The sequence below is a fragment of the Rhinolophus ferrumequinum genome, chromosome 13 (assembly GCF_004115265.2).
Source record: "Rhinolophus ferrumequinum isolate MPI-CBG mRhiFer1 chromosome 13, mRhiFer1_v1.p, whole genome shotgun sequence".
Classification (NCBI taxonomy): Eukaryota; Metazoa; Chordata; class Mammalia; order Chiroptera; family Rhinolophidae; genus Rhinolophus; species Rhinolophus ferrumequinum.
In genome coordinates, this window is record NC_046296.1 from 12536873 (window position 1) to 12553544 (window position 16672).

At 38.1% G+C, this 16672-nt stretch overlaps 1 protein-coding gene across 7 annotated transcripts in view; it reads right to left on the minus strand.

The window, feature by feature from the left end:
* Positions 1 to 16672, minus strand: part of CTNNA2 (catenin alpha 2) — a 1256663-nt gene that overhangs the window by 52361 nt on the left and 1187630 nt on the right. For all 7 annotated transcript variants that reach the window (XM_033125182.1, XM_033125183.1, XM_033125181.1 and 4 more), the window contains 2 exons: positions 7248 to 7361; positions 97 to 278 (listed from right to left, as the gene is read on the minus strand). In XM_033125182.1, the coding sequence (XP_032981073.1) occupies positions 97 to 278; positions 7248 to 7361 (296 nt within the window). The remainder of the gene's footprint in view (positions 1 to 96; positions 279 to 7247; positions 7362 to 16672) is intronic.

A 16672-nucleotide genomic window follows, 5' to 3' on the forward strand; every position in this document is an offset into this window, starting at 1 on the left:
ATTTTCATTTTCCAGCAAGCTTTTGCATGCTAATATATACTGCTAGGCTTCTGGGTTTAATGAGAAAATGTCCGTCTCCCTGTTTCTGGGTCTCACCTTGTGAAGTCTGTCATTTCCATCATGATCATACACATCTGCTTGGCCAGCACAATTATATCATTGCCGCTGTCGTCCCATTTGGCTACTTCAGCATCCAGCTTGCTTTTCTCTTGGTGGAATATCTCCACCTGCTCAGCTATTTTTGCCTTCTCCTCCTGTGGTAGTTGCGCCATGATGGCCTGTGTGGGTTACAGAAAAGTGGGACTAATTAATGGTGACAAAGGAAGTTCAAACAGTAGGTTGACTCTGCCTCCAGTTAATGACAAAGCCAGACCCTGACAAGATGTATAGGCTGCTCCACCATTCTGGAAAGTGCCCTCCATCCCCAGGAAGACCAAACACAGACATCTGAGAAGGTCCCCAAATTCCCCATCCCCACGCCCACATACAAAAAATACAGAGATCCAAAGGTGCACAGACTGACAGTAACATAACTTCTCTGTTGCTTTGATGACATATGTTTGTTCAAAAGAATCTATTCTTGACAATTTTTATATTTGGTCTCTGGAAACTTTTACTAGATGAAAGAATCCATCTCTTTCAACACCACAATCTGATCAGAGAAAGGGAAAAAGAAAAAAAGGCCTTCTGTCAGTGAGGAATTTTAAACACTATCTGAGCATTCAAGTGGAGTGAGGTGGGGTGGGGTAGGGAGACTTTCTATGAGTGTTAATGATGGAGTCCATGATTAAGATGCCAAAAAACCCTCCCTGCCTTGGGCATTCCAGGAATGGCTTACCTATTCCAATCCCTCATCTACCACCTCTGTGGAAATCCTGAGATGACCACAGCTCTGTATAAAGCCTAAGAGTGTGGTGGGATAAAATATAAGATTAGGAAGCAAAGGCTGATTTTCAATAAGTTGCTAGGTAAGGGAATGTAGAAAAAGAAAGTCAATTCTCATTTTTCATGGATTCTTTATTTGCACATTTGCCTGCTCTCTAAAATTTATCTACAACCCCTAATTAATACTTGTGGTACTTTCACAGTCATTCACAGATATGAACAGAGCTGCAGAAAATGAGAAACACACATGTTCCCAGGTGAGGTTGAATAAGGGATTCTCTTATTCTTCTTGTTCTTATGCTTCTTGTTTCAGCACTCACACAAACAAAGGTGTCCTTCCTGTGGTGTATTTAGTTCCACATTTTCCACATCTTTGTACTTTTTGTTGGTGATATTGCTGTACAACCCAAGAATCTCACGAGTGCTGCCTAGTAGCCCCAAGCACACAAGAAGGCTGTGATGTGAAGAAAAGGCTGTGATGTGAGCTGTGATGTGAAGCTCACTGTATTAAGTGAGCTTCATGTCAGGCAGGAGTTATAGGGCTCTTGGCTGTACGAAATCAGTGTAAGTGAATCAAAACAAGAAAGTAAGATATCTAAACAGAAGCACCTATTAAACAAGATTATGTATGATTGACTGAAGGAAACATTGACACAGCAGCACTCAGGAACCTAGCCTTGAATTTCCCCTAGGAGCAATGATTCAGTAGTTGCTGATTAAGTGTTCATGGTGACTTTATAGAACATACAAAGGTCTGACAATTAAGTTCATCCTAGAAAAAGTGCTACATACCTCATTACTGAATGTCACTATGGTCACCTTCGAAGTACTCCCCTTGGGAAGATATGCACTGACACGAGCGCCTGGTCCACCTTCAAAGCAATTTTGGAACTCTTTTTCTAGAATGGCTATCAGAGCTGTTGTCATATTACCCTTGATGCCCTGAGTCTCATCAAAATGTCTTCTTTTCAATATTTCCTTTATCTTTGGGTAAAGAAAGAAGTCATTGGGGGCTGGATCAGGTGAGTAGGGAGGGTGTTCCAATACAGTTATTTGTTTACTGGCTAAAAACTCCCTCACGGACAGTGCCGTGTGAGCTGGTGCATTGTTGTGATGCAAGAGCCATGAATTGTTGGCGAAAAGTTCAGGTCATCTAACTTTTTCACACAGTCTTTTTTCAGCACTTCCAAATAGTAAACTTGGTTAACTGTCCAGTTGGTACAAATTCATAATGAATAATATCTCTGATATCAAAAAAGTTTAGCAACATCGTTGCAACAAGTTCATGAACTTAATTGTCAGGCCTTGTAAGTACCACAAATAAAGAGAATCAACTCTATTTATTAAAACACCATTGATGTAGCAGTCCCTCAGTGAAATGTTTGACATCACCTGATTGCATCCTCACAGACCAAGTGTAACTTGCTTCACAGAAGGAACACGTGGATAAGAATGTAACCCCTAGTATCCCTCTGGTTCTGGGATACACCTCCAGAAGAGAGACCAAGAGAGCATGAAATAAAATAAAATAAATAAAATAAATAAAAAGAAATAAAATATATAAAATTGATAATTGTGTTTTACTTAGACTTCACAAGTCCTAACCAGCGCCATATAAAGCATTCAATAGGTACTTCTCTTTAACAGAATCTATAAATCTAACCTGCAAACCTCCAGACTCTACATTCAAGCCCCAAACGGAAAGCAATGAACCTTTCATTGTCCTCAAAGGGTTAATTTGTGCATCGAAGGGTGTACACTTCTCTGTGAACTGTATCACTTGAGTTTCAATTGTGCCATGGAACATTTGAATATTAACTGCCTTGCTCATTTCTCTAATTTCTATAAATGCCCTACCTCTGACTTCCCTCTGACCTTCCTTACGGTACGGGCCTCAGCATCCTGTACAGAACAGAAGCTTAATAAATATCTTTTGATTTACTGCGTAAACATTTTTCCACTTACTACATCAACATAGTTAGAGAGGAGTTATCAGAACAGACAAACATTTCTTAAGAGCACAGTTCTAAAGAAACACTGGCCCCTTCAATGCAGATTTACAAAGGAAAAGTTGTTATTTTGACTCTAGGGGTGCTCAACCCGCATAATGCACTTAATGGTGTGTGACTGGGGCGCAAGTGTCATTACATTTGCTTCTGCATATGTAGCTATCAATGAGCCGAAGTCTCTTCCAAAATATTTTACAAATGCTCTTGGCTTTTAAAAATTCATACTTGACCTTTTCTGAAACTGGAATTTAAAAAAAAAAAAAAAGGTTATCTATAAACAGTAGATGACAAACTGCAAAATTTGCAAGTTAATCAAATTAAAATTCAACATATGAGTTTTAATTAGACCTTATCATTGTAACTCAGCAGTTTGAAATGTTAACACATTAAAGCCATTCCAGGTAGGGGGAACAAAAATTAGAGGCTGCTTACACTGAAATCAAGTTGAATACAAAATAAATAACATGCAATTGTCCATTCCCTCAAATTAAGGGAAGGTGAGAAAAATGATTTTCATGGCCAAGAGGAAAGCAAACAAATCAGTGTTTCTGTTTGAGTGATGTGATCACGCGGGGCCGTCGCAGTTTCGGCAGCTTCCCCTTCACAGTACCAAGCACACCTCTCCAGATCTGGTTGATCTGAGGGCTCAGAGCTGTGGCATCAGAGACTTAAATCCACAGTTTTCTACCCCGTGCCCACCCCAGGTTCCCAGCCTTTCCTGTGAACAGCCAACCTTTTTTTTTTTTTTTGATTAATGTTATAAACTCTACTTATCAAACAAAAGTACAAATCACTAATCCACGCCAACAACCACTCAACCGAGAATCATTTCTTCAATCTAAATCTCAAGGAGCTTTTGATATAATTATTTTCCAATCTCAAAAAGAAAAGTGACTTTTGAAGTCTATGGGCTTCCAAACTGACAGGTGTTGGTTTCTTAAACACCGAGCAAGAGTCTGTCATTAAGGTTTCAAGCAGATGAATGCTCACAAATGATGAGCAAAAGGGCTAAAACTCAACGTACCCATTTCTATTCCCTTGCATGTACCGCAGGTTAATAACTATAAGTTGTTAAGGTGTAGGTCCTTTGAATTTACCAGTCTCAGGCTGTGAGGTGAATTGGAAAATTGAAGTAATTAATTCCACTAATTTAAGTAAAAATGTTCACGATTGCCTCAATCGTCCAGCTCTTTCAGTTTAAATCATTTGGCCCTTCTCCTAATGAAGGACTAGCTCATGCTACATGTATCATCATCTTCTCCATCCACTTAACATTATGTGGCAAATCCTGTGGCACATTGTATCACCCAGTTCTCCAAATGACATTACCAGGTAGCCACTGTGTATGTAAACACAGAGGTGAGGCAGGGAGAGATTAAGATGTTGCCCAAAGTCACCCAGCTTGGCCGAGCCCATATTTAAAATCAGGTCAGCGTGACTCGAGATAATACATTCTGTCACCAAGGTTAAGTGCCTACGAGTTGTTGCTGACCAATTTTAGCTCTACCATCCTGTGAAGAAAGGGATTACAAGCAGTCATGTTGAGGATCAAAAGGTCTGATCACTTCTGGATTTTATCAGACCAGGGTATGGCTATTCTCATTCTCTCCTAATTGCAATCTCTCTTCCCTTGCCTGCCCTCCCCTCCTCTCCTCCCTTTCTCTCTCTCACCCTCCTCCTCCCCTCTTTCTCATAAAATGTTGTAGAGAAGCATCAGATAGGGACACATAAAGGAAATAAACACTCTAACTTCAGATTTTGAGAGTAACGTTGGAGTGGGTACTAAAAGCTTTTCTTCCACTTTCACCTTTTAGATTAATTTAATATTTTCAGAGAGGAATGTCTAAATGAGAACACAAAATAAGGCCATTAACAAGGGAGAATTTGCTGCTGGAAAGAGCAACTGCCTCTGTCAAAGACCACTTTTGCCTCCTTCACGATTTTGACCAAGTTAACACTTCTCTGGTCAAAAGTTCAACCATCTGTGTCATCTCAGCAATTCGATGCACCCTCTTATTTCCAACTTACAGCCATAATTCTACGTCTCTGATTTGTCATCATATAATTACAGGCTAAAACAAGCTGACTCAATAAGTAATGCTGCCTGCTGAGAGTTAGTCACACAGACCAGATGATAGATCTAAAAGACAAATCAGCAAGTGCTGGATTATAGGGGTACTTTGTTCTTACTATCCTGGACCATGTTCATAATTCACAATAAAATAATTTCAAAAGAGACTACTTTCTTTTCACCCATTGGGTGAAGAAATAATAGATGATATAGATGGGTGCCATGTGACTTTTGTTTCCACCTATAATTGACTCGATGTCTAATGTAAGAAAGATTCATGAAATGGAAGTACAATGGGACTGTATTCTCCCTGTAAAAAGTGGGACTAATTGTTATATTTTGAAAGATGGTGAATATTATATAAAATATGATAAGGGTCGTACAATATTGCATGGTCTTTGAGAAAACAAGTCAACAGATACTGGGCTGTATAAATACTGAGCTGCAATCCGTCAAATTGATTTTGAACTGATTGAAGTTTGGATGAATTACTCAAACTTGCTCTTTGTCATTGACATAAAAATAAAATGCTTGTTTTACTGAATTTTGAAGATGAATGACTTGGTTGATGAATTAGTTTAGCGTTATGCCAACATAGGCTCAAAAGACTCTCAGCTTAATGAACTTCCCAATTTTCTACATTGGGGGCGGAATTAAATAGAGTCCATAAGAAATTTTAAAAAGTAGGGGCTTCCTACTTGTGTGTGCTTTTCGACCTTCACCAGCCTGTGATCAAAAGAGATTTCTCTTCCAAAGAATAACATTGTTCAGCTACCCTTTATTGAGCACTTAATATATGTCTGGTATTATCCTCATTTTTTTCTTTTCTTTTTTTTTTTTTTTACACCATTATAAACTAAAACTTCAGAAGAGTTCTATCACATACGTTTACTATGCCCATTTTACAGATGACAAGACTGAAGTTCAGGAAATTCAGCAACATGTAACTGAACACGGTCCTCACTCTCCTCACTCTATGCTTTAAAATTCAAATCCAAGTCTGTCTGAAATCAAAGCCGGAGGTCTTTAATATTCTGGCCATTACCCTCACATTTCACCTAAACATGTCCATCTATATTTTCTGGATTATTTAATTGTTAGATGAGACGATCGGGATATAAAGCACAAAAGAGAACTTAGGTTTTTACGTACAAAGACTTTCTTGACTCAGCGTAAGACTTAGTCTTCTTTGACTCCTCTTTATTTTAACCTCTGATTGGTTGTTTCTTACTCTTCTTTCAGTTTCTGAGTCCCTGTCAGCTTTCTGGTGTTTCCTAATCCTTTTCCTAATTTATCACCTCGTTCTCAGCCTCATGCTTCCTATTGATGATCTTTTCTGCCATGAAACCTAACACAGAAAACTAAAATATCTAATTCTCAGCTCTATTATAATTGGATTGCTTTTACCCTGTGGCAATTGAGCTTTTAAAGAGAGGAGAGTCTCACTCTCTTTTGCAATTCCCAGGGATTTCATCTTTTGCCACGGGTCTTGACTACCTGCTTCTGCCCTCAAGGAGATACAGCTGATGGGATTGGTCAGATTCCAGGATCCTCTTTGGAACACTTGTGTTGGGGGACTGTGTTCCAAAGTGTTCAGGAATGTTCAAATGTCAGCCAGAGCAGTCACCTTTCTTTGCTTCCTGCTAGATGACTCAAACTGGCATATTTCTAGTATGTCTCTATAATTTATTTTTCTATCACATGGAAGACAGATTTAGGGCTACCGCCCTGGCCCAAATTAGGTATTGGCGAAAAAGGCTCTTTCTCTATTCTGATAGCCTTCAGGCAATTTCAAAAGAGGTGGTCTTATTTATAGAGACCCTAGGCCAGAGTATGGAGCTATGACAGCCCAGTAAAAAAGGAGTACTCTAATTCTCCATTTGTCATTGCCTCTTGTGCTGTTAACAAGCTTGGAGACTTCAAGACACACGAGGGTGTCTGTGCCAATGTGAGATCTGGACTTCCTGTGTCCGTGGCTGTTGTGAACAATCTAATCATAATCCCCATTCCCAACAAAATCCATTATACACGTAAGTGTTTGCTTTGTTGTGGCTGCTGTGTTTTGAGTAATGAAGAGAGAACTGAGTCAAAAGGAATCAGAAGCAGTGAGGGTTGTTTCCATTGTGTAAAATGTGAGTTGCTAAAAACAACGCCAGATGAGAGCACAGATTTCAGAGCCATGAATCTGGGATTCCACGTTCCTGCAAATCAGAAATTCCCTCAAACCAATTTGCTGAATGCAGCCACTGGGCCACAAACCACAGTCCTGGATGTCCACTCACCCGTGCACTCTGCCCTGCAATGAGCTGGTCGTCCTCGGTCTGAACACTTGTCCGACTACGCACGTCGTAATCTTCCTGCTCAAAGTCAGAATCGTCCTCTAGTTCTTCTGGGGTCTAAAGATACAAAGGAAAAGAGAAAAATGAGCTTACATTAAATTGATAAGCTTCGTTGCCACCCATACACTTCATCACTGCAAAGGCTAAGTAGCCCCCGGGAAAGACAGCTTGTAGGGGATTACACGCAGGGGGTTATGTAGGCAGGTATTGGCTAGAATGGAGTCAGAAAAATCAAGCTTCCCTAATTGATCTCTTTTTCAAAAATGCATTTTGTTTATTACTTCCTCCTGTAGGTGTAGCAAGTCTAACTCTTTACACGACATGCTTTCTAATTGTAAGAAAAGTTATGTTTGTGTGTTATTTCAATCCACACAAAACTAAGATAGAGGTGAGGCATCATTATTCCTTGCGATTTGGAAACCAAGTCATTCAGATATATTTTTAAGTGATTAATAAATTACTGCATACTCACTAAAGATTAAAGAACTCTTTCATAAAGAGTATCCATTTAGCTCAATACAGCACAATGAAATATGTTTGGAGACTTCCAGCAGAACCAGGGTTTTTCCCCAATGTGAGATCTGGGCATTTTGTGCCCTGGCTGTTGAACCAGCTAATCGTAACCCCCAACTCCAACAAAATCTGTTTTATATGTATATGTTTTCTTTCATGTGGCTGCTATGTTTCAAGGCATAGGGAAGTCTCATCTCTACTGAGAAAAGCAAGGTTCTGAGAGGGAAAGTATCCAAATGTCTCTGAACTAATTAATAACAGAAGTAGCATTTAGACCCAATCATCCCAATGTGTCTGACTCCATATTGCTCTTTATAAGTTGTTTTGTCATTGCTATAGCTGTTTCTTTTTTTCACATTAAAAATCAGGCAAACACTGGAGGTATGGAATGGTTTTAAAGTGAGCAGAGTTAGATGAAATGCTGTCCAACATGTAAAGTCAGTGTTGGAGAAAGGATATCAATGAATCCATAAAACCAGAAATGAAAAATCCCTCCCCATTTTTAATGACAATAATAATAGACAACATGCTTTAAGTGCTTTCCATGCGCCTGTCACTGCTTTCTCTAAGTGCATTACATACAATAACTCTACAGTTTCTATAACAGCCCTATGATGTAGACACAATTATCTCCATTTTACAGATAAGGAAATTGAGATGTGAGAGGTTATACCTTTTTCAAAGGCTTCTACGTCCCGAGAGTTTGAAGCATGGACTCTATACTATCTTGCATTGTTAATTCTAAGAGGATGAACTCAGGAGGTGGCAAGGATGGTGCCCAAAGGGAAAATGGTTCAGTAGTGTCAGATTCTCAGCTCAAGTGTCATTAGGCTTAAAGGCGCTGGTCACCCACAAACTGCTTCTTGGCACACAGTGGCACCATCTCCCAGGACTCTGTCTTTCAGAAGGAAGGAACAGATCCCAAGCCGCACTGATAATGCAGTTGCTCATTCCCCATCCAAAAGGGCACATTTTTATTCTTCTGCTTTCTTTGGCTACCTCAGTGTAATTAATTGGGTGTTGTTACTGATGAAACCTTGAGATTGGTCAGACAGGCATAAAATGGGGTCCTTCATGCCAATATCACATTCTACCTTGTAATTTTCCAAGCTTTGTCATATGCCTCCTGTTTACCTTCTTTCTCATCATCAATCTTATTAATATTTACTCAGTTATCTACAGATGATCAATTTTCTTTCACAGGAATGTTAAAAGAAAAGGGAAAAAGTTTTGTTCCAATACGTTATTAACTAAAGCCCGGTTAATAACCTGGGCAAACCCTGGTTCAAATAGCTGAGTGTATTCTCATTGTGCAGAGAGACAATAATCTCTGATCATCCTTCGCTCTTCTGGAGTGTGCTGCAGAACAATTACAGCAAGTTGGTAAATTCTGCTGACAAAGGACTTGACAATATTGCACACACTTTTCATCATTAGTTTTTGAAAAGAAGAGAGAAAAGTGAAATGGAAAACCTCACTCAACGGAAAAAAAAGGAGGCTGTGACAGTGCCTATGGGACTGTGTCCAACATTTCGGAGATCCATGTATTTAGCAGATGAATCTGGCAGCAGAAGGCTAATAACGATGAGCTTTTATTCAAGTGACAATCGCTCAGCAACCAAATAAAGTTCAAAAAATAAATTAATAACCTGGATACAGATCCAGAGGACCTGAATATTCTTGTGCTAACTCTGCCACTCATAAGCTCTCTTTGCCAAGTCACTTCGAGCTTTTCTGCTCCTTTGTCCCCACTCATAAAATGGAGATAATAATCGCTACTTGTCCTGCCTGCCTCATAGGATTCCAGAATCAAATGTGCATGAAAATGGTTTGCAAATGATAACAGTGAACTAAGTAAGTGATAGTGATAATTATTATGCTTAATACAATATATGTCTAATAATAATAATAATAACAACAACAACAACAACAACAACCATTTTTACCATCCATTATGGCCCAGGCATTCAGCTAACGGACTTAATCATTACAGCAACTTACTGAAATAAATTCCATCCCCATTTTATATATGTTTAAACAGGCGCAGAGTTATTCAGTAAATTTTCCAAGGCGTCACACCTTGCAAGTTCAGAGTTCCAGGGCCCATGCTTTTACCCATCACAAATACCACAGGTAAATTGATGAAATGAAAATATTTTCTTGTGCCTTAGCCATGCAGCAAACGCATTCAAGCCCCCAATGTAAACAGTTCCGTGCATGTGCAGTTTGCTAATTTCATGTAAATGTGTCTCCTACGCACACTGTCATTTTTTGAATTTTTCATTTTTAAAAGAGTGTTATTTTGGGATTGGTCAAGGACCTCCACAAGTTAAAAGATATATGGAAAAATAGTGAGGGTCTGCAAATGGCCGCAGAGATAATCAGACTGTATCATTAGATGGCGTTATAGGGTAAAAGGAATAAATAAAATGTCTAATTCACTGGACCGGAGGCAGGAGACCTAGGGTCAAGCTTCAGTGCTGCCCTCTGTTCTCTCAGGGACGGCCTTTTTACAACAATGAAAACCTTCAATGTCTTCCATCTCATTCAGTGTGGTCCTTGGGCCACAGGTGCTATTCCCTCTGCCTGGAACATGCCTCCCCCAATACCTGCATGGTATCATTAGTTCCCTGGTTCTACTATTAGCTGTTAGATTGTGAAAGTGGGTCTTATCTGTAAAATGGCACAACGAGAGTATTTGGCCCTTAACATCTCTCCCCTCTAAGAGTCTATGAAAGTAACTTGGGTGTATTAGAGAGGCTCAAGAAGCTCATGTTACTTGTCTAGCATCACACCACACATCAATCGACCTGCAGGATCAATCTACCTGCCTCTGGTTCCCAATCAATTGCTCAATCTCTTCTATAACAGCTTCTCTAGAGAAGCAAAATGAGAAAAAGCTGAAAGATTTAGAGTTGTTTCACCAGGACATGTGAAAAATATATCAAGGATCATTTAAAGGAAAGGCTCAAATATGTGAATTTCATTGGGAGCAGAAAGATGAAGACATAGTTTGGCAACGGCAACAGGAGATTTTGGGTGATGCGTGAACAAAGATTTCCCAACAGAGCTCTATATCACTGGAATGGCCTGGAAACTAGAAAACAGAATTAAAGATTTCCTAAAGCTGAGTCTCCCCAGTTGAGACTGACTGGTCACTAGCATCTCTATCCTGTATTACTCTGGCGGCCTCCTAACTGATCTTGCTTCTGCCCTTGCTCCATAGTTTCTATTCCCACCAATACAGCCAGGATAGTCCCTCTAAGATATAAGTCAGATCATGTTATTCTCTAGCTTAGATGCCTTCAATGGCTTCCATCTCATTCAGTAGGATCCTTAGGCCACATGTGCCATTCCCTCTGCCTGGAACACATCCCTCAATCCTTAACACTTTTATGGCTTATTTTCTCCTCCTTTTCCAAGTCTCTTCTCCAATGTCAGCCAGTGACCACCTTTCATAAAACCCACACTCATCCTGTGCTCTATCCCTCTTACAATACCTTGGTTTTCTTCACAGAACATTAACTGGCATATTACATCTACTTATTTGTTCTCTGTCTCCCACCAAAGGACTATAAATTCTTTGAGTATAGGGACTTTGGGCTATTTTGTTCGCCTCTATATTCAGGACACCTCCAACAGTGGGGCATGTTAAGCATTCAACAAGTATTTGATAAATGGATGACCAAGATCGAATTACCAAATTAAAAAAAAATCATACTCAATTATTTCTAATTAATTGACTTAAGAAAACAAAACTAGGGACCTATGGAACCATGTTGATTAACTGGATAATAGCAATCTGTAATTGGTAGATCAATTCTGTCACATAAATTGCTTTTATAGTCTCTTCAACCCTTTATTTTCTAACTATGACAAATACTCTGACTCCAATCCCTGCAATTCTAATAATATTGTTGACTTATTTGACAAGTTCTATTTCATTGACTGTAAAAAGATAAACTTCATCCCAGCAGGATGAGGAAAGAAAATATTTCCTGGGAATCTACTAAGGCCAGGTCTATGATAGCACTTTATACCCATTAATACCTAATAAATAAAATGTCTAATTTATACCTTTACACCTAATAAATAAAATGTCTAACTCACTGGACTGGAGGCAGGAAACCTAGTGTCAAGCTTCAGTTCTGCCCTCTGTTCTCTCAGGGACGGCCTTTTTACAACAACGAAAACCCTCAATGTCTTCCATCTCATTCAGTGTGGTCCTTGGGCCACAGGTGCTATTCCCTCTGCCTGGAACATGCCTCCCCTAATACCTGCCACCATTTGCAGATAAGGAAACTAGGGCATAGAGAAGGAAATTAGCATAAAAATTACCAAAATATATTTAGGCAATAGATTCCCAAACTTTATTGCTTGCAGCACTCTCATGGTCTCAGTAATTTTTTTATGGTGCCTTTAAACTAAAAAAGAAAAGAAAAGAAAGAAAGAAAAAATAAAATGAAGAAGAAGAAGGAGGAGGAGGAGGAGGAGGAGGAGGAGGAGGAGGAGGAGGAGGAGAAGAAGAAGAAGAAGAAGAAGAAGAAGAAGAAGAAGAAGAAGAAGAAGAAGAAGAAGAAGAAGAAGAAGAAGAAGAAGAATACTTCAATAAATAACAAGAACAAAAAACCTAATAGTTCTGCTGATTAAGCAGTTAGATCAAAAAAGTGAATTAAGTTAATTGGACCTAACAACTTAGTGTTTGTTGCACATTATATGACTTCCCAAACCTTGGAATACAAATGAACATCCACTGAGCTTGCTTTATAAATTTTTTTTTGTTGTTTAATTATAGTTGGTATACAATCTTATATTGGTTATATTAGTTTCAAGTGTACAATATAGTGATTTGACATTTTTATACCTTACAATATGATCATTCCACTAATTGTAGTACTGTGTTTCCCCAAAAATAAGACCTAGCTGGAAAAATCAGCTCTAATGTGTCTTTTGGAGCAAACATTAATATAAGACCCGGTATTATATTATATTATATTATATTATATTATATTATATTATATTATATTATATTTATTATATTATATTATACTGGGTCTTATAGTTAGATAAAACCCAGTCTTATATTATATAAGACCCAGTCTTATAGTAAAATAAGACCGGGTCGTATATTAATTTTTGCTCCAAAAGACGCATTATAGCTGATTGTCCAGCTAGGTCTTATTTTGGGGGAAACACGGTAATCATCTGTCACCCTACAAAAATATCACACTATTATTGACTATATTCCCATTCCCCTTTTCTCTCATATCCGTACCACCTCCCTTCTGGTGACCATTCCTTTGGTTTTTGTTTCTATGAGTCTGTTTTTGTTTTGTTTTGTTTGTTTTGGTTTTTATTTGTTTGTTTTTATTTAGATTCCACATGTAAGTGAAACCATACAGTATTTGTCTTTATCTGCCTGACTTATTTCACTTAGCATGATACTCTCTATATCTATCCATGTTGTCTCAAATGGCAAGATATCATTCTTTTTTATTGCTGCATAATATTCCTTTATGTAAATATACATATCACACCTTCTTTGTCCATTCCTTGATATGTCCCCATGAATATGGGGAAACAAAAGCAAAACTAAACAAATGGGAATACATGAACTAACAAGCTTTTGTACAGTGAAAGAAACCTTCAATAAAACAAAAAGGCAACCTACTGAATGGGATAATATACTCTCACATGATGTATCCTATAACGGGCTAATATCCAAAGTATCCAAGAAACTCACACAACTCAACAACAACAACAAAATAAACATTCTGATAAAAAAATGGGCAAAGAACATAAAAAGACATGTCTCCAAAGAAGACATGCAGATGGCCAACACACATGAAAAGATGCTCAACATCACTAATCATCAGGGAAATGCAAATAAAAACCACAATGAAATACCACCTCACATCAACCAGAATGCCTGTTATCAAAAAAATCAACAAATAACGTGTTGGTGAGGATGTGGAGGAAAGGAAACCTGTGCACTGTTGGTGAGACTACAAATTGTTGTAGCCACTATAGAAAACAGTTTGGAGATTCCTCAAAAAATTAAAAATAGATCAAGTATACAGCCCAGCAAAATTCCACTTTTGGGTATTTATTCAAAGAAAACAAAAACACTAATAAAAAAATATACATGCACCCCTATGCTCATTGCGTCATTTTTTTTTCTACTATAACCAAGATATGAGCTTGCTTTTTATCCCAGCAACTACCAGAAACCGAGCATCTCAAATACGTGATGTCATCAAAAGGAATTTACCAACCTGATGTTTAAACCGAACAACCTTCAGCTAATATTTCACACAGTATCTACGAGATTTCTGTGTGGTTCCCTGGACATTTTAAAATACCTTGCAATGTTCCAGGGCACATTATGCACAGTTTGGGGGATGTAAAGTTAAGCTGTAGACACTTACACTGAACCCTCCCCGGGGTCCTGTTGTTTCATACGTAATCAAATGAATAGGTTCCAATTTCAAATGTTTAGCATATAGATACCATTACCGATTATTATCAGGGTCATTCTTTTGAGAAGCAACTGGTTTTTTTTGTTTGTTTGTTTGTTTTTAAATACAGATATCTGGACACATAGACATCATCCATCACCTTCTACCCTACCACTTACTTTAATTTCCAATATTAAATGTTGAACATTTTGTGTCTTAAATACACACATGCTCCTTTACTATTTGTAGATTATTTATTTGTGAATTTTTCCACTCACTAAAATTTCTTTGTAATCTCAAAGTCAATACCTTTGCAGTTATTCACAGTTTCCCACAATATAGCAAAAATTTGTGCCACCCAATGTGCATATTCCCAGCCGAGGTCAAACACCACAGTTTGGATACTGTAAACAAGCACCCTTTCTTCAGTCTGTTTAGTGCTATATTTTTATTTTGCGTTTTTATGCTTTTTGTTGGTTATGTTTCTGCCCAAAATGGCTTCAAAGTGTAGTGCTCAAGTGTTGTTCAGTTGTAAATGTACAAAAGTTTTGGTGCGCCTTATGCAGAAAATGCATTTCTTCTATAAACTTCCTTCAAGCATGAGTTACAATGCAGTTGGCTGTGAGTTCACGGTAATGAATTAACAATCTCTATTAAATAGTGTCCTGAAAGAAAAACACACAGAAAACCAGATTATATGTTGATCAGTGGATGAAAATATAATCAGAGGCTCACAGGCACCTAATGCTGAATTTCACTGAGGAGCAGGTTCAGGGTTCTCTAAGTCTGTGTTCACAGCACCATGATAGGATGTAACCACTGCAAATAATGAGAATCAAACTCATGTTAGTGTGCCAGATTCTCTTATTCATCTTTTAACCTATCACACTGGGGTAATCAGAAAATTCCTATGTAGCAGTAGATCGCCAAGGACAAGCCTCAGCAAGAAGCAAACAGAGAAGTCTCATGCAAGAGGAACAGAGTAGACCTTTGCTGAGAGAGAAGGAGGGTCGTGAAAGGTAAGGTTGGAACTCTGGAGGATGAGCTTTGTTTACTGCAGACAGTTGTCTGGAGCTGTCCTGAAGCGCCGCCTACCCTCATTAAATAGGAATTAATTGCTGAAAGGCAGATTGCTGAAGGATCAATTTGATCCTTCAAGGCCCTTTCTGCATTTAGTTTTTGGAAAAAAAAAAAAAACACATTTTTTTTCTTATCTTTCCAAAGTATTAACCACCACTTTGGGAGGGAAGGAGGCATGGCCAGTTTTGCTGGGAAAAAAATAGCTCTACTTGTCTCATTGTCTTTCTTCCTGACTTAGTGTAATGATTCTTTTTTTTTTTTAAGTAGACTTAATCATTATACTCAAAAGCAAACCAAGAAATTAAGTACAAAATGAAGCCATTTGAGTGCAAAATGGAGGAGTTTAAAAATAATGATTTGTACATACTGTACATTTCTCTCTTCATAAGTTTTAAGTGGTGTGAAATCCATCAGATCAAATCACTTGAAATGTCAAGATGGAGGAATGACACTTTATGTAACAAAGATATGGCATTTTATCTAAAATTATGTTTTTTTTTTTACAGATCATAAATGAATAAGTGAATGACGACTATAAATTTCTCAGACTCTCAAATGAATGCTTATCACAAAAATGTGAAGGCTAACAAAGCAGAAAAATGGCAAAAGAGGGAACATGTCTTGAGGCTTATAGTGGGATTTAGTGCCAAATGCTTTGAAAACATAACTGTCATGGTCTCTTACTTTATTTCACATGTTAGTATGTAATAGGAAAAATGATCTGATTTGTTCCAGGCTTAAAAAGCTGACTAACCTTCCTTTCCTTCTTCTCTAATTTTCTTATATTTTCTCTCCGTTACCTTCCTATCTCCTTAGGTATCTGTTCCCCTCCCCTCCACACACATCCTACACACATAGTATTAAGCAAGCAATGCACCACAACAAATGGAAAATAGAAAGACAGCCTTTGCTTTCCAAACTGTCACAGTCTAAAGAAGGTAACAGACATACAAGTAAACACTATAATAAATACTATCACAAGCAGAAACAGCTATAGGTAGTTGAAGGATAGGGTCAGTATTTTTGAGAGAGAAAACTGGGGAAAACTAGATTTGAGCCAGGGCTTGACAGATGGTTAAGAGTTTGACAGATCTAAAATGGGCAAGTTAGAAGAACAGGAAATACATCCGACAGTTTCCAAACGCCAAACTTGAACTCCACATTATTAAATATAATTAGCACTGTCTAATACAATTTATGCAATGCTTTGAACATTTTCAATTAATCATGGGACTATTATGAAAGAAAGACATATCTAGTGTAAAAATGGTCAACCTGACTTAAAGATGAGAAAATCAGAATATGCTATTTGTGCTC